Source organism: Erythrolamprus reginae, chromosome 3, assembly GCF_031021105.1.
Source record: "Erythrolamprus reginae isolate rEryReg1 chromosome 3, rEryReg1.hap1, whole genome shotgun sequence".
NCBI classification, from domain to species: domain Eukaryota; kingdom Metazoa; phylum Chordata; class Lepidosauria; order Squamata; family Dipsadidae; genus Erythrolamprus; species Erythrolamprus reginae.
Genome location: NC_091952.1, coordinates 48,075,636 through 48,103,389, shown reverse-complemented (window position 1 = coordinate 48,103,389; position 27,754 = coordinate 48,075,636). Strand labels below are relative to the sequence as shown.

Here is a 27,754-nt window from a genome sequence, read left to right as displayed (position 1 = left end):
CTTCTGCCCAACCATTTGTCTGAAGTAGTGTAGCGTTTCGGGGTTGTACTGTCAGACCTCCAAGGTCTCTTTCAGCTCTGTAGTAGCCTTAAACATGATCTAAGTATTGCCCACAAGATCATATGCTGCAATGTCCTGCCTATCAAAGACTACTTCAGCTTCAACCACAACAACACAAGAGCACACAACAGATTCAAGCTCCAAACTTGACTGTAAAAAATACGACTTTAGTAATAGAGTTGTTGAAGCGTGGAACTCATTACTGGACTCTGTAGTGTCATCCCCTAACCCCCAACACTTTACCCTTAGACTATCCACAGCTGATCTCACCAGATTCCTAAGAGGTCAGTAAGGGGCGTACATAAGCGCACTAGAGTGCTTTCCGTCCCCTGTCCTATAGTCTCTCCTATATCTCATATAACTTCTGTATGATATCTCTCTAAGCTTCATTGTGTATTATTGAGTATTGGACAAAATAAATAAATAAATAAAATAAAATAAAAATAATAGTCTGTAATAATCTGTACGCTTCATACGAAAATGCATCACACTTGGGAAGTGTTCGACTTGTGATATTGTGAGATGAAATCCAGCATATAAATCTCGTTTGCTGTGTATTACTGTTTTTTGTGATGATGATGATGATGATGATGATGATAATAATAATAATAACAATAATAATAACAATAACAACAACTACTACTACTTTTGTCGGCAGACATGGGGGCCGTGAGTGATGAGATTGTCTCCGGCCAATATGAGATATGATTGGATTGGATGAATGTATGCGAGTGTTCAAGGGGTCTTTAAAATGTTTTTTAGTAATTTTTCATATTTTAGAAATATTAGATTTCTTTTACATTGTTATATTAATGTTGTACGCCGCCCTGAGTCACCTCAAGAACGATGGCATATAAATCTAATTATTATTACTATTACTATTATTATTATTATTATTAATAATAATAATATATTAAATTTCTATTATTAATAATATATTAGATTTCTATGCTGCCCCTCTCCGAGGACTTATTATTATTATTATTATTATTATTATTATTATTATTATCATCATCATCATCATCATCATCATCATCATCATCATCATCTCATTCTCTGCAATGTTACATTATTCCTTCTTGTGCAAAGCTTCAAGAGGTCGCCTTTCCCCTCCCCTGGTGCTGCCTTCCAATGTTTGGCTCATACCTTTCAGAAGGACCAAACAGAAGATTGCATTTTAGAGAACCAATTGTCACGCCTTTGGAATACCTGTGTTTAGATTCCACTCATGCCTAGGATTAGTTTGACTTCTGGCCAATTGTTCCTTTCATAGGAATAAGTTACTTGTACAGTGTAATACAAAATATAGGAAATAAAGCACATTTAAGTGGTAATGCAATCAAAGCAATAGCATTTAGCATTTAGACTTATATACTGCTTCATAGTACAGTGGTACCTCTACTTATGATCCTAATTTGTTCCGTGACCAGGTTCTTAAGTAGAAAAGTTTGTAAGAAGAAGCAATTTTTCCCATAGGAATCAATATTAAAGCAAATAATTTGTGCAATTGGGGAAACCACAGGGAGGGTGGAGGCCCTGTTTTCTCCCAGGAGATACCTAGAAAGGCCCCACAAAGGCTTCTCCCCACCTTTTCCAGCTGTTTCCTCTCAGGAGATTCCTAAAGAGGCCCCACAGAGGCTTCTCTCTGCTTTTTCCAGCCCTGTTTCCTCCCAGGATATTCCTGGAGAAGCCCCACGGAGGCTTCTCCCTGCCTTTTCTGGCCCTGTTTCCTCCCAGGAGATTCCTAGAGAGGCTCCACGGAGGCTTCTCCCTGCCTTTTCCGGTTACAGTTTTGGAGGCTCGGGTTTGTAAGTGGAAAATGGTTCTTGAGAAGAGGCAAAAAAATCTTGAACACCCGGTTCTTATCTACAAAAGTTCGTAAGTAGAGGCATTTGTAGGTAGAGGTACCACTGTACTTTTACAGCCCTCTCTACGCGGTTTACAGAATCAGCATATGGCCCCCAACAATCTGAGTCCTCATTTTACCCACCTCAGGATGGAAAGCTCTGTCAACCTTGAGTCAGTGGTGAGATTTGAACTGCTGAACTACAGCTAGCAGTTAACTGAAGTAGCCTGCAGTGCTGCACTCTAACCACCGCACTACCCCGGCTCTTAAATCAATCCATCAGAATAGAGCTGGAAGGGATCTGGGAGGTCATCTAGTCCAACCTCCTGCTCAAGTAGTAGATTCTAACCCTGTGGTGGTGAACATGTGCATGTGTCACAAATGGCACTCAGAGTCCTCTCTGTGGGCATGGAAGCCGTTGCACCAGCTCAGCTCCTTTGTACATGTGTGTGCTCCCACCAGCCAGCTGATTTTTTAGTCTCTGCCACACATGTGCAGAGGTGGGGCGCATACGGGAGATGCCTGCGCATGTGGGGAGGAGGAGCATAGGTAGGTCACATGCATGCGCAGATGTGTGAGGCACACGGGGGATCATACACACATTGCATTATGGGTTATAAACAAAGGGAGGCCTACTGGGCCCAAAATGGTGCCTGGGGATGTGGCACACACACACACACACACACACACACACAGCCCATTTTTGCTGAGAGGAGGCTGCAGGAAGGTGTACTAGGCCCAAAACAGGATGTGTGTGTGTGAGGTACAGTGTGGGGCCTCCTAAGGCCTGTTTTTGCTCCCAGGAGGCTGCAGTGAAAGTCTACTAAAGTGACCAGATTTTAAATCTGAGTGGGGGGAAGGGCATAAGGGCCTCCCCCCCATGAACCCAGCCCCCTCCCCGGTAGGCACTCCTGCTCCTGGAAGAGAGACGCAAAGGCAGCCTCGTCCGACCTCCACCCCCACTTTCCCCCCTTTCGGGCCAGGCCTTTCAGTGGGAGGCTCCCTCCTCCGGACGCCCCTGGTTCACTCCACACCTGCTCCTTCGGCCAAACGGGGGCTCTGAGGGCGGGGGGCAAACAGGGGGGCGAGGGGAGGAGCCTGCCTCAGGATGCCCCCACGCGCACTCAGGCGGGCTCCACCAGCTCCGAGGTGAGGGAAAGCAACGCTGCGGTTCCCCCTCGGCGGATCCTGAGGTGCTCGGACGGACTGCATCCTTGGGCTGGCCGCTGCCTCCAGAAGCGCCGAGACAACCAAAGCTTTGCCCAGCACCACCGTCTCCCCTCAGCAAGTGCGCGCCTCACCTGCCCTCACCGCGGCGGGCCTTTACCTCGATGGGCCCTCTCCCCCCGCAGAGACCTCCAGCCATGCTGAGTTGCGGGGGCGGAGGGCAAGGCAGCAGCGGAGAGCCCAGAATCCCCTTCCTCCAGCCTCTTCCCAAGGGGGCTGGTTGGGAGGGGGGAAAAGCGGGACATTTTTCAAACAGAGCGGGACGTGGGACAAATGATCATAAAGCATGACTGTCCCGCTGAAAACGGGACGTCTGGTCACTTTATACTAGCCCCAAAATGGGGCACTGGGGGAGGAGGGCAGATTGAGTGTGAAGGAGTAGGGGTGGGGGTGTTGTGCATACATTGCATTATGAGTGTAGGTGAACGTGCACTTTTGGGACGTGACAACAAAAGGTTTAGTTATTTCAGACAGGTGACTGTCCGGTTTTTTCTTAAATACCTCAAAGTACCTACAGTGTCAGAAGACAAGCTATGCCACTGGTTAATTGTCCTCACTATTAGGACGCTTCTCATTAATTCCAGATTGCTTCTCTGGTCGATTAGTTTCCATCCATTGTTTCTTGCCTTGCCTTCTGGTGCTTTGGAAAATAATTTGACCCTCTCCTCTTTGTGGGAGGCCCTCAAATACTGGAAGACTGTTGTCTTGTCATTTCTAATGCCTTGGATGAAAGAAATATACTGCTCAAAAAAATAAACAAAGGGAACATTTAAAAAACAGAATATAACTTCAAGTAAATCAAACTTCCGTGAAATCAAACTATCCACTTAGAAAGCAACACTGATTGACAGTCAATTTCACATGCTGTAGTGCAAACTGAATAGTTGTGCAAAGGAAATATTCAATGAGAATATTTCTTTCATTCAGATCTAGGATGTGTTATTTGAGTGTTCCCTTTATTTTTTTGAACAGTATATTTTACCTGTATTTAAAAGCCAAGGTGAACAAGTCTTATTTAAAAATTTGCTATAATTTCTGAACTTAAGTTGTACAAGGCTGAATGCCATTTATTTCACCAATGGTTCTCTCTGAAACTGTAAAGGGAACTAAGCAGGTTGTTTTGAGTGTCCACATGCCCTAATTTACACCATGAATTAACCGAAAAATTCAATTGTGCACATAACTGTCCTGCTCTGCATTTATGTTTGGAGGGTTACCATTTTATTGAATTTCCCAAAAAATTTAGGTCTAGAGTTTAGAGTACCTAAAATAGGAGTAAATTGTTGACATATGCGCACTCATGTACCAAACATTTATGCTGCATATGTCAAATGAATAAATTTATGTATGCAACGTAAATTTCTGTTCTTTGAAAGTGAATGTCCAGAGTTACCTTTAAAAAGTCAGAATACTGTGTCTACTAATGAAGAGTATTCCTCCTAAATAAGTCAGCCTCTGCTCAAAGGGACTTTTATGACAAATAGCAAAAAGCTTGTGTTTTTTTATCTTATAATTTACTATTTACAATACTAATGCAAGCTATCTTAAGCCCAAACTAGGCAGAATATGCATGAATATGTACTTCATCAGTGTCTCTGTATGTTCTTTGAGGAGAAAAATTAATTGGGTCTTGTCCACTGCAGCACTTTGCTAGGATATTTGACAATAAAAATCAAAGGCAAAAAGCATTACTGAAATGATAGAAGTGGAATTCTATAGATTTCTAAATAAATTGTTTTCTGGCATAAAGATGATGATACTTTTAAGACAAAGTTTCCCCAATGCAGTTTGCTAGAAAATAAATGGAGTGAAGTGTATAATTATAAATTTCAGACAAACGCTTGTAAAATCTTCACTTGTTTTTGTTTGTTAAAAGTGGCATTTTTTTTTTAGATTCCCCACATGCAATCTTTCAAAGTAACTGTTTCTTACTTCTCCTTTGGGAACAAATGTGATGAAAATGCTAAGCAGTCCTATTTGAACTTGTTCTTTTAATCCTCTGCATCTTGATGCCTTTCATTTGAAAGAAATCAGTGGAGTTAAGGCTTTGCTGTCATTTTGGTTGACAGACCATATAGGAACTTCTTGTTCATCATTTTTGGCCAGCTGATCAACAGCCACATAGCTATAGATGGGGATTTTGGAGCACTAGTGCCACCCAAGGGGAGACAGAATTAGTGTCAAGCTCTGAAGTAGTATTAAAGGCAAGATATCCACCACCTATGAGTTAAACCATTGTGCCCCAATTGGAAGGGATACATTCATTTGCCTTATTTTATTAGAAACATAGAAGATTGACGGCAGAAAAAGACCTCATGGTCCATCTAGTCTGCCCTTATACTATTTCCTGTATTTTATTTGAGGATGGATATATGTTTAACCCAGACATGTTTAAATTCAGTTACTGTGGATTTACCAACCACGTCTGCTGGACGTTTGTTCCAAGCATCTACTTGGAACAAACAAGTTTTATGCTCAACACCTTCCACCATTTTGTAGCCCATCTTTGGACCTGTTCAATTTTATCAATATCTCAATTTTATCAATATTTTATTTCAGTAAAATAATATTTTCTCATATTGCTTCTGATCTTTCCCCAACTAACCTCAGATTGTGCCCCCTTATTCTTGTATTCACTTTCCTATTAAAAACACTTCCCTCCTGAACCTTATTTAACCCTTTAACATATTTAAATGTTTTGATCATGTCCCCCCTTTCCCTTCTGTCCTCCAGATTATAGATTGAGTTCATTAAGTCTTTCCTGATAAGTTTTATGCTCAACACCTTCCACCATTTTGTAGCCCATCTTTGGACCTGTTCAATTTTATCAATATCTTTTTGTAGGTGAGGTCTCCAGAACTGAACACAGTATTCCAAATGTGGTCTCACCAGCGCTCTATACAGCGGGATCACAATCTCTCTCTTTTTATTTTATTTACAGTAATTATATTACTGTATATCATCTGTTTATCTCTGCAATATGTTACCAGGCAGACTTTTGCTTGTGATGTGTAGTTTTTGTGATCCTGAGTGAGATATTTACTAAATTCAACATAATATTTGGGCAATACTTTTATTAGCATTTTTGTACTCCGATACCAGAAATGCACAAAAAGAACTTTTGAGCTTTTGAGTTCAGGCCACATCATGATAAAATAAATTATTTTATTTCTCATGGAGTATCTGTAATAGTCTTTTGCAGTAAAAACGGCAAATATCTGCAATACTTAAATTACTATTTTTAAAAAATTTCATAAGCTACAATGTGTAGAAAGGATGGAGGGAAGAAGCTAAAAAGTCACAGTTTGATTTCCTGGAAGTAGGGGGATCCTGGAAACGGAACCTAGGGTGAAACAGAAGTTCCTGTCAACTGAATGTACCCCAACAGATTGTCAAAGGAATCACTGCAAAAGCCTGCCCCCCCCCCCCCCAATTCAGTTTGCAGAGATACAGTACTTGGTTTGGCTTTCCAGAATGGAAGGAGATCTCATGGTACCATAGCTAGGCTGCAACCATCTCAGGTCAACATGTTCTTTGGGTGTGGAAAGACAATGTCACCCAAATGATATTGGTGATTTGCCCAATGGTTAAAGTTACTGCATTTCTCCTTTTACATTCAGCCTATATACTTGTAAATAAATGCAAATGGTATAAATGTAAATAAATGCAAATGGTATAAACTGCCAATAATGCTCCAATGGGCTCTTTTCAAAGAAATCTAATCCTGCATTTGTGCTGCCTCTCTGAAACTGTATGGAGAAATAAGGTATATGTGGTACATGGGCTGGATTCATACAATATGGGCTAAAATGTGCCTTATTTTAGTATCTTAGAATTCTTAGTTGTGGGAACTAGCCATTATAGTTACAGTAAGACATGATACAATTAGTTTATTTGGGCATATGCCAAATGAACAAAGGATTATGTTTTGTTAACCCAACACTAGTGTGATCCCAACCTATGCTTGTATTCTGGACAACCTGTACATTATTTGTATTCTGGAGGAATGACAACCAAAGTTAAAACTAAAAGATGTAGAGATGCAGATCCCCTCTGTTTTGCCCAAATATTTTTTCTCTCTCCACATTTTAGTGTTTCAGGGATTAGTCTGACCTTGGAGGTGTTAAGGCTGTCCATATTATTCAAAAGCCACTGATGGGATTAAGAAATTATCACTAATGGAAAGGATTATTGCTAATGTAATAGCTTTGTGACAACTGAGCTGGATCTCTCTGAATTACAAGATTATAAACCTACTGTTAGCCATTTTCTCTAGCAGGTTTTTAGAAGCAATATGATCCCGATGTGTACTCTCCAAAGGCAAGCTTTTATTTTATTGTTGAGGTAAAAGGTTTGGGTATTAATCTGTGCGAGGCTTTGCTATTCAGCCTTCAGGCAGACTGGATAAATGAGTTTTTAATGTATTAATTGAAATATGTTATTCCATTCATTTAGAGATGGCTCTAAAGCTTTTTTAATGCCTGCATCTATGCTGAGAGGATTTCCATAGTGGACTCAGTAAGAGAGGCTGGCTGACCTTTGGAATACTTTTGCTGGCTGGAAGCTACTGTGGTCAACCTCTGAGTAATAAGAGGGGAGAAAGGGCTTTCCCCTTTCCCTCCAAAATAGAGACATTCTTGTATTTTAGAGATTTTGGGGTGGGGGTGAAATCACTCTGAATAAGGCAAGTACAAACTATGATGCTGCATACCAAAGATCTTCAATTGTTGAGAATTTAATGGCATTTAATGGAAACACATTACTGGCCATCTTGCAATTCTTTTGAAAAACACTTTAATATAGGCTTTTAAAAAAATCAATTCTACTTTTTGGGATTACTCTCAGAAGTAAAGAAATCCACAATCAAGAAATTTGCTCTGGAGTAGTGGTTGGTAAAGTAGCACTGAAGACTTTGGAAAAGACATTCAGATGCTTCAATGTGTCTTGATCTACAAAGACTATAATCATTTATAGTTTCTGGTCACAATTCAAAGTGTTGGTTATGACCTATAAAGCCCTTCATGGCACCGGACCAGATTATCTCCGGGACCGCCTTCTGCCGCACGAATCCCAGCGACCAGTTAGGTCCCACAGAGTGGGCCTTCTCCGAGTCCCGTCAACTAAACAATGTCATTTGGCGGGACCCAGGGGTAGAGCCTTCTCTGTGGTGGCCCTGGGTCTCTGGAACCAGCTCCCCCCAGAGATTAGAATTGCCCCCACCCTCCTCGCCTTTCATAAGCTCCTTAAAACCCACCTCTGCCATCAGGCATGGGGGAACTGAGATACTCCTTCCCCCTAGGCCTTTACAATTTATGCATAGTATGTTTGTGTGTATGTTTGGTTTTATAATAAGGGTTTTTTTTTAGTTGTTTTAGTATTGGATTGTTACATGCTGTTTTTATCATTGTTGTTAGCCGCCCCAAGTCTACGGAGAGGGGCGGCATACAAATCAAATCAAATCAAATCAAATCAATAAATAAATTTAGGCAATGGTTTTCCTAGGTGATGCTATACAGAAGCCAAAGTTGGACTTTGAAGAAGCAGGATAGAGTGGGTATTACTGCTTTTGAACTGTGGTATTGGAGAAGATGACTGAGAATCTCCAGATAGCAAAGAAAACCAGTAAATTCTAGAACAATCAAACCAGAGTACTCACATAAACCACAAATAAGTAATCTCAAAATTTCACATTGTACATGTGCAAAGAGTTTGTTCTCGTGAAAAGTCCACAGTGCTGAGAAAGGTGAAAGAGGATTACCAGCAGCAAGGATGGACTCAAAATACAGCAGCAATTGGTGCACCATAGAAAGACCAGGTTGGAGATAGGCCATTCTGGAGAAACATCTCTTTGGTTGTTAATAGTCTCTAAGATGCATATAATCATCAGTCACTTCCTAAACCAAATGCTGAAATTTAAAAAAAATGTTATAAGCTAGCAAAAAATAATTGTAGAAGTTCCAAATCACTGTTGTTATCATCACCACGTTTGTGTAATAATGTATGAATACATGAACCTTTGTTGGAACCTGTTCCTTAAACCCTTTGTCAAATTGCAGATTTATTGAAGATGCTTATTGTGACTGTCCTCACAACTCTTGTGCTCCTAGACGTAAATTTGGGTCAAAGTGCATGCCATTTCTAAAATTCTGAAAACTTCAGCATTACTCACTGATCTATTGTAAGTCTGGCTGGCAGGCAAAATCATAAAGACAGATTTCATCAGTGATATACAAATCAATCAATAAGCAATGGCTCCATAGAGAAAAATGTCCCCAAGGAATATAGCAAATTACCCAGCTCACTGTGAACAATTTAATGAAGCAAGTGTGTTGTGGTTAGCTCTGGCCCTGCACCTGCCCCAAGGACTGTGGATGTGGGGGAGACATCCACATGCTGTAGGCCTGTTTTGCCCCCGTGGAATCTTCTGATGAAGGCTCCTCTGACCAAGAAGACATGAGTGACAGGGAGGAGGAGAGTGTGGCAGACAGCTCAGAAGGAGATCAATTATCTAGCTCCTCCTTGGATTCAGAACAAGAGTTAATGATACAGCCATGCATGCGGAGAGCGATGCATAGGCAACAACTGAGAGATTATTATCAAAGAAAATGAGGCCACCTGTGGTTGGGTGGGGCTATGGTAATTAGTGAGGCTGCTATAAATAGCAGCCTGTGGGTTTGGCCATTGTGGAGGATTATCTGATCGTTGTGTTTCGTGACTGCTTTACTGACTTTCACTTTTTGTGTGCTGATTTTTCCCGTTTTGAAACTAAATCAGAGCAGTGTTTCACTTTGTGAAAGGAGGACTGTGAATTGCCTCACAGCTGCAAGCTAAGTATCACAGAACTGATAAGGGACTTGTACAAATTACCAGTTTGTTTTGAGATGAGTGCTCTTTGTTATACCAAAAGAGGGCTTGGTTTAAGTAAATTTTCATTATAAAGAACATTGTTTTGAATTTTCAAACGTGTGTGTCTGAAATTTGTACCTGTGCATTTTTGGGAGGATTCTACCAGAGAGCCCGACCGAACAGGAAATATTAAGATTCAGAGGAAACTCTCAATAAAATTTCTAGCCTAGTTTTTTTTTTTAAATAGCACATGTTCTACTAGTGGTATTGTTTTACCTTCTCCTCCCCATGTGCTGACTCTTTAGCCTGTGGTGTGAATGCAGCACATGAGCACATTATCCAACAGTGGATAAAGCCTGCTGAGGTCTATTGCTGCTGTTAGGTTAGTGGCCAAGAGAATGCTTTGGCTAGTTAAGCTTCCTTAGTACAGTATTTGTTCCTTCCTTATCAGTGTAAAGCATGAATAGGCACAATGATTCTTTTGTAACATCTTCTTTCATGAATGAATAAAGGCAGCTATCTCTTGGGTAAAGTGTTTTTGGTCTGGGAAGATTCAGTTCATTGCAGGAGCATTTTTACTCTTACAGGATCATATGCAATTCGATTTTATATACATCTAAGCCTGAATTGCCATGTTCTATTTAGCCCATACAATACCATTGTTTCTTTAAGCCTACCTATTACCTTCCCATGTTTGTGTAGTTTGGAACAGCGTATGGCTACATAAGACAAGAAGAAAATTCAATGAATGCTCTAAAGGGGAACATTGGAGGGAAGATAGTAGAAATAAACTGCTATTGAAAGTAAGTCTGTTTGCTTGTATAGGTTATTTCATCTTTGGGCCAGACAATTCCAAAAGGCCATTAGATGGCAGCAAAGAGTTTTGCCATCTCTCTCTCTCTCTCTCCTGACATCTAGTGGTTGCTAAATATTTATAGTACTGTACAGCGATTTAGGATAGAATCTTTACCAGGAAAATGAGATGGTAGAACACACCAATCATGTAATCAGTAGTGGTTGAACATATGCTTCTTTATGTGGGGAGTGTAATAGAGTTACCTTACCAATCTGGTGGTAGATCCCACAGGTCTGAAGCAGAAGTCATCCCAAGTTCAGAAATTCCTATCTAGAGAAGTTGTGAACTGAACCATTAGCATGCACATTGAATGAATATGTGTTCTGTCAACAGAGTTATGTCTGCTCCACATGTGGAACATAACAGATTCATATAACATTCTAAACCCAAACTAAGTACAGTGGAACCCCGACATAAGAGCTGCTCTACTTAAGAGCAACTCGAGATAAGAGCTGGGAGGGGAGAGATATTTTTGTTCTACTTACAAGCCCAAATTCGAGATACAAGCGCCAAGGAGCTGTCTCCTGAAGCCAAACGCTAACTTCCGCGTTCGGCTTCAGGAGACAGCTGCGAAGCGGCGCGCGTGTTTTAAAAGGTTGCAGCCGGCCTGGGGGGCTCGGGGGGTGCTTGCAGCTTTCTTTCTTGCTCTTTTTCTTTCTCTCTTTTACCTTCCCTTCCTCTATTTCTTCTTTTCTTTCTCCTTCCCACCTTCTTCCCTCCCTCCCTCCCTTCACTCATTCCTCTCTTACTCTCCCCTTTCATAAGTTTCCTTGCTTCCTTCCTCTGTTCCTGTCCCTTCCCCCTTTCTTTCTTTCTTTCTTTCTTTCTTTCTTGCTCTTTTTCTTTCTCTCTTTTACCTTCCCTTCCTCTATTTCTTCTTTTCTTTCTCCTTCCCACCTTCTTCCCTCCCTCCCTCCCTTCACTCATTCCTCTCTTACTCTCCCCTTTCATAAGTTTCCTTGCTTCCTTCTTCTGTTCCTGTCCCTTCCCCCTTTCTTTCTCTTTTTCTTTCTCTCTTTTACCTTCCCTTCCTCTATTTCTTCTTTTCTTTCTCCTTCCCACCTTCTTCCCTCCCTCCCTCCCTTCACTCATTCCTCTCTTACTCTCCCCTTTCATAAGTTTCCTTGCTTCCTTCCTCTGTTCCTGTCCCTTCCCCCTTTCTTTCTTTCTTTCTTTCTTGCTCTTTTTCTTTCTCTCTTTTACCTTCCCTTCCTCTATTTCTTCTTTTCTTTCTCCTTCCCACCTTCTTCCCTCCCTCCCTCCCTTCACTCATTCCTCTCTTACTCTCCCGTTTCATAAGTTTCCTTGCTTCCTTCCTCTGTTCCTGTCCCTTCCCTCTTTCCTTCCTTCCCACCCTCCGTCCATTCATTCACCCATTCCTCTCTTGATCGCTTAAAGCCGGTCCCTGGTGCAAAAAGGGTTGGGGACCTCTGTCCTACAGGATTGGGTGGCAGAAAAGTTGAACATATGTAAATTTAAAAGTTTAAGAAAGTTTACAAGTTAAGTGAAAGAAACTTCATTATTCATTTATATGTACATGTACATTTCTTCATTAAAAACATGTCTTTCTGCATAATTTAGACTAACTTTGTGAGTTTTTTGAGGGCTGGAACCAATTAAAATTATTTACATTAATTCCTATGGGGAAAAGTCGTTCGAGATAAGAGCTGCTCGACTTAAGAGCCCAGGTCCGGAACGAATTAAACTCGTATCTCGAGGTACCACTGTATTGTAGTTCACCTGGCATTGTTGCATGAGATGTAAATCCATTGTATCCAAGTATATATCTATTGTAATAGACTTCATTTTAGTTCTAATAGATGGTGAATTTTGACTGCTTTACATAATTTTACCATCATCTTAGGAAATTAGCCAAACCAAATCTGCAATCTTTTTAATGGGCTGCTTTTTAAAAAAACACAAAACACTATAGGTTACAATTACAAGCTACATTATAAACTGGTGTCTAATGAAATGTCTCTGAAAATATGTGATCAAGCCTTACATCCCTAATTAAGTTACACTTTTGATATAATAGTGAACATATTCAATTTGTAACTACCCTGGGTATGAAATTGCAGAAGATCCCGGTGTGCCTATTAGCAAAATAAGATTTTCACATATTAGAAGGTACAAACTTCCTAACAGAGAAATGCAATCCAGCTTCTTTAAGGGATTTTTATTGTTGCCTGACATAGGTAAATATTCCAGAAAAGTTAGAACACTTTTGGTTGACCTGCCAGTCACAAAATAGGATATAAGACCATGCTGGACTATAAGCAACTAGGAATTTTGCTTTGTTGAGCTATCTGTGATTTCATCCTATGGTTCAATAGAGGCAATACCCCTTTCTCAGACATTTGCACAGATTTAATCTGCACTTTCTCTTAAATCAGGGTTTCCCAAAATTAACAACTTTAAGATGTGTGGACTTAAAGACCCAGAATTCTCCAGTCAGCATGGCTAGCAGGAAAATTCTGGAAGTTGAAATCCACATATTAAATTTGCCAGGATTGGGAATCCCTACTTTAAGATTTGTTTTAGGGTGTGCAAATTTTAAGAGATTTGCATTTGGAATGGTTTGCTTCCAAATGCTGAGCCCCAAACACACCCTTCATTTTGCTAAGTCATGCTTGCATCACTCTTCAACATTTGTGATGCAGATGTCTTGCCTTAAGTGTCAAAAATGGAAAGTTCATCCACTGGTTTTCTTTTACAATGAAAACTAAGTAGTTCTGTGCAGCCTATTAGATCAATTGACTTCTTGTCCCTGCTTTGACTTCATCAACAATTCAGAGCAGGATGTATGCAAAACTGACTTCAGAAAAAGACATTTATCTTTGAAGTTCATTCTTCAATTTTTATGGAATATTGTTTTCTGATGACACAAATGAAAGCGCAAGTAGCAAATAAAGCAAAGATTTTTGAAGTGCAGGTATAAATAACATAAATCTGGAAAGGCTTAACATTGCTATGAATTAGCAGACTCTTAAAAAGACAGCAACCACTATTGAGCAAGCAAGAAGGTCAAACTAAGTGAGTAAAGACTGTTTATTTTTTGCTTGCTTGTAGGAGCATATGACAGATTATTGATTTGGAGATAATGTGCTAACATAAGTCCACAGATCATGCTACACATCTTGGTTTGTTTAACCATCACTTACTAAATAAACCACAGTGGTTGGCTTTCTGAGCCAAAACCCATGGTTTATAAAGCAGTGGCTGGATTTATACAATATGCTAAACCAAACAAGAGCAACTAAATGACTGGCTTAGCGTGATGTACAAATCTAGCTACTCTCTTGTTCTTCAGCAAACTAGAAATTTCAGCCAAAAGAGAAATGGATTTTTGCAGTTAGCACCAAACATTTACTGCAATAAAAAGTAACCCCTGATGCCCTCAGCCATAACAGACATGTAATTCCAATAAATACATATGGTCTTTTGGGTACCCAAACAAAGTGCTGAAGGGAAGAAGTATCATTTTCTGCCACTGTAATATAGAGACAATTTGCATTTAGATTGCGCACAGACAACAGGTACAAGCAGCAGAGTTGATAAGACAAAAAGTTCTGACACTACTTGAAATATGGGTGGATCCTTCCTTTAGCCCAATAGTTTACACAGGAAAACGTTGTAGGCAATTTCTTTTCCTGCCCATACAGGCAGAGTACTATAAAAAGCTACTTAGTGATTATCATTGTGGTGTTTTATTCATCCATGGATCAGCTTTCTCTTCTAAATCAGATATGTTCACTGTCTTAACCAAGCAGGGAAAATAGGAATTGGACATCAGAGGAAAGCTGTTTCCACTCTTTGGTTCTGAATCATTTTCTGATTAATGTGAGAAAATTTAAATAACGTAGAACTAATTTTACTTGGAGTCAGTATCCTTGATACATTACGATTACAAATACTAGGTAGGTATTACTAAGTATTAGCTCCAGGTTAGAGTTAACAGTACAGGAATCAACATCAGAACAAGATTAATCACATGGGAGATAGGAGGAAGTATTGTTTTCTATATATTGATATCATAACCAAGGTTATGAAGTGGAAAAATTACCTACTTCCTTTTGCTTATTAACTGCTAGCGATAACAAGTGATGCTTAAACCAAGGGGCTCTAGGACAGGTCTCCAACCTTGGCAACTTATGGAATTCAATTCCCAGAATTCCTCAACCAGCAGCAAGACTCTAGGAGAGAACGGCAACTAGCTCCATTTTTTTTAAGATCACATGCTGCTCTACTGGTCCTTTTACTTAAATACTTTCCACATTACATATGTTGGTGTCTAAAACTTTCTGCCTCACAGCCTGATCAGTTTCTCTGTGCAGCATAAAATTCACCACTGGGAGGATCATGCTCATCTTAAGGAGTAAAGGAATGTTTTTTTTCTTAAAGTAGTTTTTGTGATCTCTTTGGTGGATCAAGCTTACTGGGAAGACATGAAGAGGGTGTACTCCAACAATAGTAAGGGTGTTTATGGTTATTTTAATTTTGTTAAATCAAAATTTTCATGCAAGAAAACCCTATCGGTTGATGTATATGGTACTTTCCTAAAAAATAGTTAGAAATGACAGTCCTGCCTAAGTACTAAGTTTTTCCAGCAAATATTGAAAGCTAGAGCTGGGATTAAAACTGTGGACACCCACACATGCAAATTCATACTTGCACACATATGCATCATGAAACATCTACGGGATGTTTACATTCTCACTTTAATCCAAGCTTTCATTCTGCCTTCATTCAGTAATATTCAACCAAAATTGGAGGCTGAACTGCTGTTTAGGAACCTTAAACCACTAGTTCAGTCTCTGGTATTTCTAGTTTATGGAGCTGAGACACCAGGGCTAGGAAAATCTTTGTCTTGTGATTTAAAAAGAAAAATCCCAGAGGCCAGACAAAGTAGAGAATACTTAATAGCCAAGTGGGCCTAATTTCAGACAGGTATCCATCAAATAAGACAACACATATTCTGAATGTGATAGAACTGGTACTGATCCAGTGCAAATATTTGTGCAAGGTTATTATGCTGAGAGTAAGCTGTGCTCCTGTATTATATATTTCTATATTTTAATTTTATCTTAACTTGTATCTATGGCATTCAGCCTATAAAACCTTCTCCATATATATGACAATTAGGTACCCAGGAAGTTCTCCTACTCCTGAATTCCTTCTGAATGAGATGTATTACAACAAATTAAATTAAGTCATAACATGAAAAAAGTGTAACCTGTAAATTCTTCCTCCTTCCAAAGCACTAGTCTTTAATGTATCCTTATCTTGCTTTTAAGTAACTTCTAATCTTCTAGGAAATTAGCCTATTGCAGGGACCAAAGGAGAGGAAGTCTTGAACGTGAAAGTTGCCAAGATTCCCCACGAACAGATTAAATTGGTCATTTCTAGTTCATTATTGCTAAGTTATCTCTGTGCTCACTATCACCCATGTAATTATTTTCATTCATGTGCTCTATTTTTTTAAATCATCCTTTCCTAACCCAACCCTTTGGTGAGTTTGCAGATGTGATTTTCTGATGGCCTATCTATTTTGAGGTTTCATTCTTCCTAATATTCTAAGAAAGACACATTGGACAGTCCCAAAACTAATTGGTGAAAGTTTATAGCAGATGTCAGCACTTAGCAAACCTTGATTTATCTTGAAAACACAACTGGACCGAGTTCGTGCTTAGAAGGGAGATTGCTAGGAACTCCTAGAGCTTTAAGTTAGATGGGAAGTTTTAAAAAACATGTTGTGGCAAAAGCAATGGAAACTATTTTTATACTGTGGCCAAAAAGAATAAATGGACATATCCATGGAATCACCAGGAGCTAAGTGTGACTTAAGAGATATTTCTAACTAGATAAAGTGAGGGGATTAGCTTATCTGGTTTAAGGATCACTTTGAGTTCCAACAGATTAGTTTAGATTAGTTCTCATATAAACTGTTGGCACAGCCTTGGTGATATGATCACACTTGCAATGTCTGTTTGGTCATGGAGAGCTGCAACTCACAACTTTGTGCAAAACACTCTATGGCTTATTGAGTCATATACTTTACGCCTGTCCATCTCTAGCCAGAAGCAACCAATAATTTGTAACTAGCAATGGATTATGAATCCAGAGCAAATTAAAAGTTTTGCAATATGTTAAGGAATGTTCCTTTAATGAATTCCTTCTTATGACCCTGTATGCTTCTCAAGTTCATCTACAATAAAGGGAGAACTTTGAACTGGCCAGGATAGACAACATTCAGGGGTTTTTTTGGCAGGGGGAGGGGTGGAACCTGAGAAATGGTATTAGGAGCAAGATTCATCCTTAGCTTGGATGATTTTCACCCCATTAAGAGAATGTGGACTGAAGCATCACAATATTGTGAAAATAATCTTCTTATATCTTTGTTGTTTCTATATATGACCAATTTGGGAGGAATAGCCAAGAAGGAATAATTTTTTAAAAAAAATAATCAAACAATTAGATAAGTGTCAGGCTCAATGCTGTTTGCTTTAGGGGGGTGTCCAAAGTCCGTATAAGTAGCTTCCAGCAAAATCTCTCCAACAAGAATTGATCCTATCTACACATTACAAAGCAGTGTTGCATGGCTCCTGCTAAAAATAGAATGGCTCATAAAATTCCCCTTCACCCCAAACATTTGAAACATGCTTGGCCTTCCAAATAAACATGAGAAAAACTTGGTAGAAGATGATGAAACATCAAATAGTTCTGGAGCTTGCCATAGGCTCCTGTCTTGCTGACCAGTTCTGAAAGGATGTGGAGAAGTGCTAAAATTTGAGCATAATCTGTAAAATGGAATCTGACTATTAAGCTGCCAGAGCTGAAAGGGAAAGGCAGTAGATATCGTTGCTGCATTTTAGAGAAAGCAAGGTAGGGGTGCAGAATTCCAGCTTACCAGTTGCCAAAGCTGTTGGTTCTTTCTTTCAGTTTGATGCTCTGAAGTCTAAAATCTTTGGATTTAACTCCCTTTCACTAAGCTCTTGATGGGAGAGAGAGCATCATATCCACTTTCACTGTTATATATATCCACACCCCCCCCATCTTTTTTTCACTTGCACAACACGCAAAACAGGTTGGCTTGCTAGAAAATATTTTGAGTGATGTCCTGAGAAATCTGGTATATGTAAATGTTCATTTGCTGCTTTAAACAATGTTTTAGCAATAGTTAACAAAAAAAAACCCTACTTCCAAAAGTTATTTCTCACAATGTCTTGGCTACTTGGGACTACCCCTATAGCTGGAGCTATGGTGGATAATATGATTTAATTTGCATGAGAGAAAGCTAAAATATGATTTCTAAGCTCATTTTATCCCTCCGAGGAAGCAGCAGATACTTCCGAAGGCTTATGGCCCTATTATAAAATGACACACAACATTCTGGCGGCAATAGGTAAACAGACTTGATCTGAATTTCATACTTGCATGGTTATTTGGGAGCACAATCCCCTAAGAAGGGGGGATGCAAATACAGTAGCAGGATGCAGAAAACCTAGTTAGTACTTTCTACTATTCACGTTTTGCCTCTGTTTTCTCAGTGGGATGTTTGCAAACTTCCAATGCAAGGGAACTGAAAGGTCACATTCCAAAAACAAAACAAAACAAACAGACAAACAAAAAACCACAGAAGGCTCAGAAACTGCTAGAGAGTAAGTTGAGACATCAGGTTTTCAACACTGGACACAGCAAGGAGGGAACCAAACAGGAATGCTGTTACAGACGGTGGCAGGTTATAGAACAGTGCCTGACTTGAAGATTAAAGATGTGGGTCTGTTCCTGGTCTTGCCTTTCATAGCCTGGGTGATTACAGCAGCCCAACTAGTTCAGTCCCTGCCTTGTCCCTGCTACTTCCTCTCCCGCCTTCATTGGGTGAGGGTCCCACAATGGGAGTGTCAGAGAAGACTGAGCTGACTGAATCTGGATCCGACAATTTTCTCTCTACCTTCTGGACTCCTTTGGGTGCCCGTTTGGGGGAGTTGGTGGGTTTGCATTTGCCATTCTGGCCTTGGGCTCTGCTTGGCACAGTGTTCCGATTCAATCCTTCCTTGTCCCCAGTCACTTCGGCGTTGTGATTTGGAGTGGTGCTGAGCACTGAAGAGTTGATGCTGTCCTCTTGTTGGTTAGCCTGCTTCTCACTGCCGCGGCACCAGCAGCGACACGGAGTCAGATAAAGGTAGATGAGCACAAGGATGACACTCAGGATACAGCCCACAAGCGTGGTGTAGGCTGTGTTGAACATGTCTGGGACTCCATGAAGGGTATAGTTGTAGACTGTGACTTGTACATAAAAGGTCTCATTGAACACCTGGCTTACTGCATAACAGGTATACAGGCCCATGTCCTCTGTGCTGATATTACGTATCAGAAGGCTTCCATTGGGCAGCAGACTGATGGTGTTATTATCGTCCTCCTGTTGAACGTGATCGTATCGGGGTGTCACCCATTCCTTGACTATCACGCCTCGCTGCCTGGTATCACAATTGATGGTTACCTTGTCCCCACGGTGGAATTCCAGGGTTTGCTCCTTGAAGGCACTGCAGTTCATGCCTTCTGGATCATACAGGCTGGAAATCGTGATGTTTTTATTCTTGGTCGGATCCAAGCATTGGAGCTCTTCCTCAAAGTCCAGAGCGGAGCTGAGCTGACGCTTCTGCCAGTGAGTGAAGAGGTTGTAAAGCTCACAGTGGCAGCTGAGAGGATTGCTGTGAACATAGAGGCCATTCTTCATCCAGGCCGGGAGCACATTGACCTCCTTCACGTGCAGGGTCTTGATCTTGTTGGAAGAAAGGTCCAGCAGTGCCAATTCGGGGAGCTTGGCCTCTCCTTTTTTGACCAGCTCCAGGGGAAAGCGGGAGATCTCGTTATGGCTAAGGTAGAGCTTCCGGAGGCTGGTCATGTCGTCGAAAGCCGAGCGGTCAATCTTGGCGATCTTGTTGCTAAACAGGAGGAGCACCTCCAGCTCGGTCAGTCTGCTGAAGACGTTCTCCCCCAGCATGTCGATGGCGTTGGAGGAGAGGTCCAAGTACTTCAGATGGGGGACGTTGCTGAAGGCCTCGGTGGAGATGAAGTAAAGGCCGTTGTGGCTGAGGAACAAGGAATGGAGGTGAGAGAGCTGGGAAGGAGCCCACTCGGCTCGCAGGTGGGTCAGCTGATTGTGGCTGAAGTCCAGGACCTCCGCGTAATGAGGAAGGTGATGAGGGAAGACTTTCAGGTCCGCTTTGGAGCAGCTGATGATGTTGCTGGCGCAGACACAGCTCTTGGGGCAACTCAGCGCCAACCCGCCTTGCCGACCGGTGCCCAAGCTCAACAGCACCAGCAGCCAGGAGGCTTTCAAGCTCAGAGCGAGACACCGAGCATCTCGAAACCACATTGTAAGACTCAGCGAGGAAGAGGAGAAGGGGTCCCGTTTCTGGAGGGGAGGAGGCGCACGGGGGGCAGGAACCATGGAGGTAGCAGCGAGGGCGCCGGGATCGGGTCCTCCCAGTGCCGGCCGAGTCCGGGGTTTGCCAGATCGCCAAACCGAGGGCGGGAAGGAGGCCGAGGGGGCAGAGGAGCCGCTGGGCTCATCCCCCGAGCGGGACCGGCAGGCTCCACCTGCTGCCAAGCGCGATCCGGAGGAGGGCGAAGAAGAGCAAGCCCCGGCCGCCCCCTGCCTCCAGCGCCGCCGGGGGAAAAGACGCCCCTCTCATGGGCAAGCCCGCTTGGACGTCCGCTCCTCCCCTCGCCTCGCTTCAGCCTGTGGTCGGCCAAGCCCTGCAGCCCGCCACGCGGTGTTGCATTGCGCCAACGGTCCCCCCCCGAAAGCGGCAAGGCGCCAACCGCTCCTTCAACTCACCGGCGAACCGAGGCTCCTCTGCCCTCCGCCGCTCAGCCCATCCCGGCCGGCCGGTTCCTGCAGCGCTGGCTCCTCATGCGGCCTCCCTGCCGTCGCAGAGAGAGAAAAGGGAGAAGAAGCGGGCCGAGGAGCTGCCGAAGCTCGACGAGGGCAGCTCGCGATTCCTGAAGGAGTCCGGACTCCGGAGCCGCTGCCAGCGCTTTCCCTCCGGCGGGCTCCTCCGAGCGAGAACTTCTCCTGAGAGCTGCCGGGGCTTTTTTTTTTTTTTATGAAGGGCGGCCGGTCGGGGATAGAGAGGCACGACGGGGCCGAAGGGGCTTCCGGTGGCGCGGAGCGGTCAGGAGAGCGAAGAAGCGGCGGGAGCCGGAAAGGTTAATCCAAGCTGGTTCGACTGGAAGCGAGGAAAGGCGGGCAGGAGGGCTGCGCGCGCATGTGCGCGCGTCCTGGGAGTGCGGTGGTCTTGCACACTGGCTCCTGGCACGCTCACGCTCACACCCACCCACAGCCTGTCAAGGGAGGAGGAGGAGGAGGCTGGCCAAAGCGGTCCTAGAGAGTGAGCCCCAACACAGACACGCACACACTCTCTCTCACACAGTCTCTCTCACATGACAAACCTCTTTCTCCCTCACGCAAACACACGTAGACGCACAGCCGGCGCTTTGGCAACCTGGAAGCCGCTTTAAACTGCAGCCCAGGGACTCCGGTCCTAAAGGGAAGCTTCCCGGATGGAGTGGGCACCGAAACGGCGCCCTGCTGGGTTGCCTGGTTCTTCTCCCTGCCAGAAGACGGCACAAGCGGCGGCGCCAAGTCCCGACCTCCCCCCAGAAGGTTGTTCTCCTCAGGGCCAAAAAGGGAGGGGAGACCGCTGGCTCACTCTGCGAGAAAGAGCCTTCCTTTGGGGGGGAGGGAAGCCAGGCTCGCATTCGCGCCAATTGTCTCTTGTTATTGTTTTGATTAAAAAAAACAACGATATTGGTGAGGCGGGGGCTCGAAGGGCGGGACGGGCGAGCGGCCCGACCAGTCAGCAGCCGCGGCCTCCGAGAAACGTTCGGGTTTCGTAGGGTTCGATGGGCGCCCTGGAGCCAATGAAGGGAGGCGAGTTTTTTAACTAGTCCTTTCCCGGATTCCCTGCCATCGGCAGATCTCGCTGCGTCGCCGGGGAGGGGAAATACAAAGTCCTTGAGGCTTCACAGTACAGTGGTACCTCTACTTAAGAACGCCTCTACTTAAGAACTTTTCTAGATAAGAACCGGGTGTTCAAGATTTTTTTGCCTCTACTAAAGAACCATTTTCTACTTAAGAACCCAAGCCCGGAAAAAATTCCCAGGAAATTGGAGAGCATCACAAAGGCCCGGCCAGTTTCCTGCCATTCCCCCTTTAATCCCGGCCATCTCGGGCTTTTCTGGGCTGCCAGAGGAGCCTTTCGTTGGCGCTTAAGGAGGCTTTGGTTGACCAGAGCGAATGGAGAGAGGCGCGTGCTCCTCCTCGTCGGCTTAGAGTCCCTCTTTTTTTTCTTATAAACCTTAAAGTTTTTGATTTCTTTCATTCCCCTCACCTTCTTACTTCGGCAGCGACGCATTATTTGCCTTTACATTTATTCCTATGGGAAAATTGCTTCTACTTACAAACTTTTCCACACAAGAACCTGGTCACAGAACAAATTAAGTTCATAAGTAGAGGTACCACTGTAGTTGGCAATAGCGTTTAGACTTATATACCGCTTCGCAGTGCTTCACAAACCTCTCAGAGTCAGCTTATTGACCCCAACAATCTGAGTCCTCCTGAGTCTACTGAGATTCAATCTGCAGAATTAGCTTGCAGTACTACTGGGGAAAAACTCTGGGTGGGAACCTTGTGGGGAGGGTGGTGGTGGTGGTGAGGAGGACGGAATGGAGAAAAAACAAAAGGGTGAGCTAAAAGGTCAGACAGATATCAGCCATTCAAAAGTTGCTTGGGATCGGTTTCCAGGAAGGCATCTGTTTGACCTCTAATAACTCTAATTCTAACTTTTTGTTCCACTTCAGGATTATAAAGCCATTTAAAGTCTTACCCTTAGCCCAGAGTTGAAAAGGAGTGATTACATAAATCATAGACTTTAATGACTATGTAGACCACTACACATACCAGTGATGGCGAACCTATGGCATGGGTGCCACAGGTGGCATGCAGAGCCATATCTGAGAGCACTCGAGGGTTTGCCCTATGTCCACTCCAGCACACATGTGGACGCTGGCCAGCTGATTTTCAGCCTTCTGGAGGGCAGGGGACAGGCTGTTTTCACACATTGGGCTGTTTTTCACCCTCCCTAGGCTTCAGGAAAGCCTCCAGAGCTTGTGGATGGAGAAAAACAATCCAACAGGCCAACAGTGGAGAGGGTTGTTTGTGTGCGCATGCACAAGGGGAGGGCATTGCATTATGGGTGTGGGCATGTGCCATTGCACCATTGCATGTGTATACACCCTTTTGGCCCCTGAGCAAAAAAAGGTTCACCATCACTGATATATACCTCCTATGTTGACTACTACATATACCTGGGCCAACTGATCTCAATGGAAGGTGATACAATAAAGAAAATTGAACAGGCATGTTAAATTTTCCGCCCCGAGTCTGCGGAGAGGGGCGGCATACAAATCCAATAAATAATAAAATAATAATAATAATAATAAATGTGGTAGGCATTTGGCAAGCTAAGCATAATTGTCAAGAGCAACCTCTCCCTATCCTTGAAGAGAAAAGTTTTTGATCAGTGTGTGTGCTACCTGCTCCAACATATGCTGGGGAAACATGGACACTAACCTCACAATCGATACAAAAGCTCAGAGTGGCACAAAGAGCAATGAAAAAACCCCCCACTTGCTTGGTGTTACAAGGCAAGATAGAAAGACCCGCACATGGATTAGAGCAGGGGTCCTCAAACTATGGCCAGGGAACTAGGTATGGCCTGCTGAGGCCATTAATCCAGCCTGCATGAGACCATGAGGATGCCCTGGCCGAATCGGTCGACCTACCTGCCAGCTCCCATCCACCTTCTGGAGGCTGAGGAGGCCAAAAAGGGACCATTTTGGGGTGGCAGAGTGGTTTTGGTGGTTTTTGGCTCCCCCAGCCTGCAGAAAGCAAGCGCGCGAGAGAGATACATACTTACATACATACAAACAAACAGAAATTCCTTACCCCCCAAGTCAGCCACATTCCTTCACTAACCTGCTTTCCACCCCCCAAGAGCATAATAAAGTTGAACTGCTAAATTGGCCATGCCCCCCAGTCACACGACCACCTAGCAATGCCCCCCCCAGCCTGTCCAGCCCCCCAACAAAATTAGGGACCTTGAATTGGCCCCCTGTTTAAACAGTTTGAGGACCCCTGGGTTAGAGAATTAACGAAAGTATACAATTGTATACTGGAGCAGCAAAGTGTAATAAATCATACACATCTTGCAACTGCCCTTGGATGCTGTTGACTTAAGGAGGAAAAACATTGGTACGACTGAGGGTGGCATATGCTGTGTGAGTCATGAGCTGGGTATGAGATAAACCCAATGTCTTGGGGAAATGGCAAAGAAAAGATATTGTCAATTGTTGCTATCCTATCCAAAACGATCCAAATTTAATGCAGCCAAGTCTTCTGTTAACCCGCTGCCAAGATAATGATACTATAGCAATAACAATTTATTTATTTATTTATTTATTTATTTATTTATTTATTAGATTTGTATGCCGCCCCTCTCCGCAGCTTAGCTTAGACTCAGAATTATATATTATTATATAATAGAATTATATATATAGAATTATATATTGCTTCACAGTGCTTTACAGGCCTCTCTAGGTGGTTCACAGAGTCAGCATATTGCCCCCAACAAACTGGGTCTTCATTTTACCGACCTTGGAGGATGGAAGGCTGAATTAACCTTAAGCCAGTGAGAATCAAACTACTGAACTGCAGAAGTAGCCTGCAGTACTGCATTCTAACCACTGCGCCATCAACTATAATAATAATATGCTTTATATTGCCACAGTGATGGTTAATAAACATAGTATTATAAATCACTAGTGATAAAATCATCCATAGTTCACCCATCTATGGAATTCATGGAGGATGTTTCATATCTATAGTACCTCCAACAGCAAAATACTATGTAGCATAGACTCAGGTGGCTTCCCTATTAATAGTTTCCATTGGTGTCTTTTATGGAAAGTGGGTAAAAATTCTCATTACTGTCATTCTATCAGCACAATGCCGATTAGATGACTCTAGAAAATGTTATAAGTCATTAGTGGGGATCCTGATTTAGAGTTGTTCTGGCAAGTTCATGTAGAGAAATATGACTCCCGTGTTCTGATGCTATACTGTTTTAAACTCAGTGTCTCAATGCCAAATTTAGCACCCTGAAATGAGAAGTAATCAAACTGAAAAGCAAATTATATAGCTGATGTGACATACAGATAATATGCTCCCACCTACATATCCAATCAGATTTTCAGCCACTTTATTTTGAAGTAGTTGAGTTTCTGCTGTGTCCTTTCCTACACATCATTTAGGGATCTTATTTGATTTAGCTGAAGATTCTGCATTTTTTGAATTGTAAACCACTCTACTACACCCTGGTCAGACCACATCTGGAGTACTGCATCCAGTTCTGGTCACCACATTGAAACTCTGGAGAACGTGCAGAAAAGAGCAACCAAAATGATTAGGGGACTTGAAACCAAGATTTACGAAGAGAGATTGCGGGAACTGGGCATGGATAGCCTTGAGAAAAGGAGGGCCAGAGGGGACATGATAGCTGTATATAGGTATATGAGGGGTTGTCACAGAGAGGAGGGGGTCACTCTATTCTCCAGAGCACCAGAGGGCCGAACGAGGAACAACGGCTGGAAGCTGACCAAGGAGAGATTCAACCTAGAAGTAAGGAAGAACTTCCTGACGGTCAGAGCGATCAACCATTGGAAGAACCTGCCTGCGGAGGTTGTGAGCTCCTCAACTCTGTGGACACTTTCAAGAGGAGATTGGACTGCCATTTGGCTGGGGTGCTTTAGGATTCCTGCTCAGGCAGGGGGTTGGACTTGATGACCTGCATGGTCCCTTTCAACTCTAACAATAAATAAATAAACAAAGTAATCCCAGGTCTTCTGGAGAGGATTGAGGAAAGAGGGACCAGTGTCATATAGGTTTTCACCAGTTCAGGTTCAAGCTGAAAATCCTGAAAGATATTTCTCAATATCTTTTGCCTTTTGGGAGCGAGGCAGGGTTCAAGAGCAGTTCGCTTTTCAGGGAGGAATAAAATTCTGTGAAACAAGACTATTGATTAACTGCTTCTTAGTCAATATTCACCAACTTGGTTTCCTTCAGATGTATTTGGATTTTGATTCCCATAATTCTGAGTCAACACAGGGGAGATGGATTATGAAAAAGGTTGCTCAGCCAAACAGAGCTTTTTGGCTTTACTATGTTGGGAAAAAGATTTGCGTGCAGATTAGATACAGAGAAGGATAGAGGATATACAGTACTTCACAAATGATGCTAAAACGGGATTTTCCCATTTTTAATTCACCCGTAAATTTGCACTGGTGAGATGAAGCCCCATTCAAGGTTTGTCGGTGGTGGCTCATAGCCATTAATTGCTCTCTTGAGTTTTCCACTCCCTATTTGTGGCATCAATATTTCCTACAGTCAGATCCTTGGAACAGGAAGCAGATTTTTTTTTTTGTAATTATGCTCATGTGAATAACTCTGCTGTCACTAACTATCCATACCACAAGTGCACAAATTAAGTCCCAGGGCCATAAGCTGCCCTTGGATGCAGTCTCCAGAGTTTTTAAAATGTTGTCACTACCTTGTAATTTATTGGATTCAACCTTATTTTATTATTCGATGGAAAACTTTGGTATATAGTGGAGTCAATTAAGGTTTTAGAGATAGGTACAGCTCATTCTAAGGGAAACTGCCCATGAACTAAAATCTAATCATTTATGGAAATAGATTGCAAATGCTTATCCTATTTTACTAAGTTCTGGTTCATATGCAAAGTCATCTTATTGTGGTTAAATCATAACATAATTGTTTATTCAAGACTTAACTAAGCAAAGTTAATGGTGTTGGGCCTCATACTTTCTAGGGTATAAATTCCATTTTATTGATTCCCGAGGCAATGCCACACAGTTCCAATTTTTATCTGTCCAAAACCTGTAAATCATACACAGTATTACAGTATCATCCTATAAGAGTCCATATCATGTTGTTGAATTATTTTCCTGACAGACTAGCTGTCCTTCCAGCTGGTCAACAGGAAGCTATCAGATTGGGTGCTCTAGCTAGCCCAGGGGTAGGCATAGTTGGCTCTTCTATGACTTGTGGACTTCAACTCCCAGGATTCCTGAGCCAATCAGGAATTCTGGGAATTGAAGTCTACATGTCATAGAAGAGCCAACTTTGCCTACTCCTGAGCTAGCCCCTCACTCTTGCACTGTTGATGTTGCATCATTACCTCCCAGAGACCAATAGGATCATACAGGGTTGGCCTTTCCTTGGTCCATCGATTAAGCAATGCAGGTTGGTGTTCTGCTGGGCTCTCTGATAGGAGCCTCCCAAAAATTCAAGGGTACAAATTTCACACACACACACGTTTGAAAATTCAAAACAATGTTCTCTATCACAAAATTCAAAATAAACAAAGCACTCTTTTTGTATTGCAAAGAGCACTCTTCCCAAAACAACCGGGTAGTCTGTACAGTTTCCCTTAAGCAGTCATTAAGTACTTAGCTAGCAACTGTGAAGAAACTTCACACCCCTTCATCTTCCAACGAAGTGAGACACACACACACACACATTGCTCTGCTTGGGTTTCAAAGGCACGAAAAAGCAAAAAAGTCCAGCAACACAAGATTCCTGACGAACTCCAATCAGATATTCTTCCACAATGGCCAAACCCACATGCTACTATTTATAGCAGCAGCCCTAATTACTGGAGCCCCACCCAAACACAGGTGGCCTCCCTTATTTCCTGCAATATGTTCTTACTTGGTCTCTTCTACACATAATTCTGCGCTTGCGTGGGTCCAAAATGTCATCATCTGAA

The 27,754-nt window shown here is 42.6% G+C and overlaps 1 protein-coding gene across 1 annotated transcript; it reads right to left on the bottom strand.

Annotated features, from left to right (window-relative positions):
- Positions 1–13,872: 13,872 nt before the first annotated feature.
- On the bottom strand, positions 13,873–21,138 carry AMIGO1 (adhesion molecule with Ig like domain 1). Its single transcript, XM_070745125.1, has one exon. The coding sequence runs from the start codon at positions 20,290–20,292 to the stop codon at positions 18,652–18,654; it is 1,641 nt and encodes a 546-aa protein (XP_070601226.1). The 5' UTR covers positions 20,293–21,138; the 3' UTR covers positions 13,873–18,651.
- Positions 21,139–27,754: the final 6,616 nt, after the last annotated feature.

Coding starts and splice junctions, on each gene's coding strand:
- AMIGO1 (XM_070745125.1), bottom strand. CDS start 20,292: ATGGTTCCTGCCCCCCGTGCGCCTCCTCCCCTCCAGAAACGGGACCCC.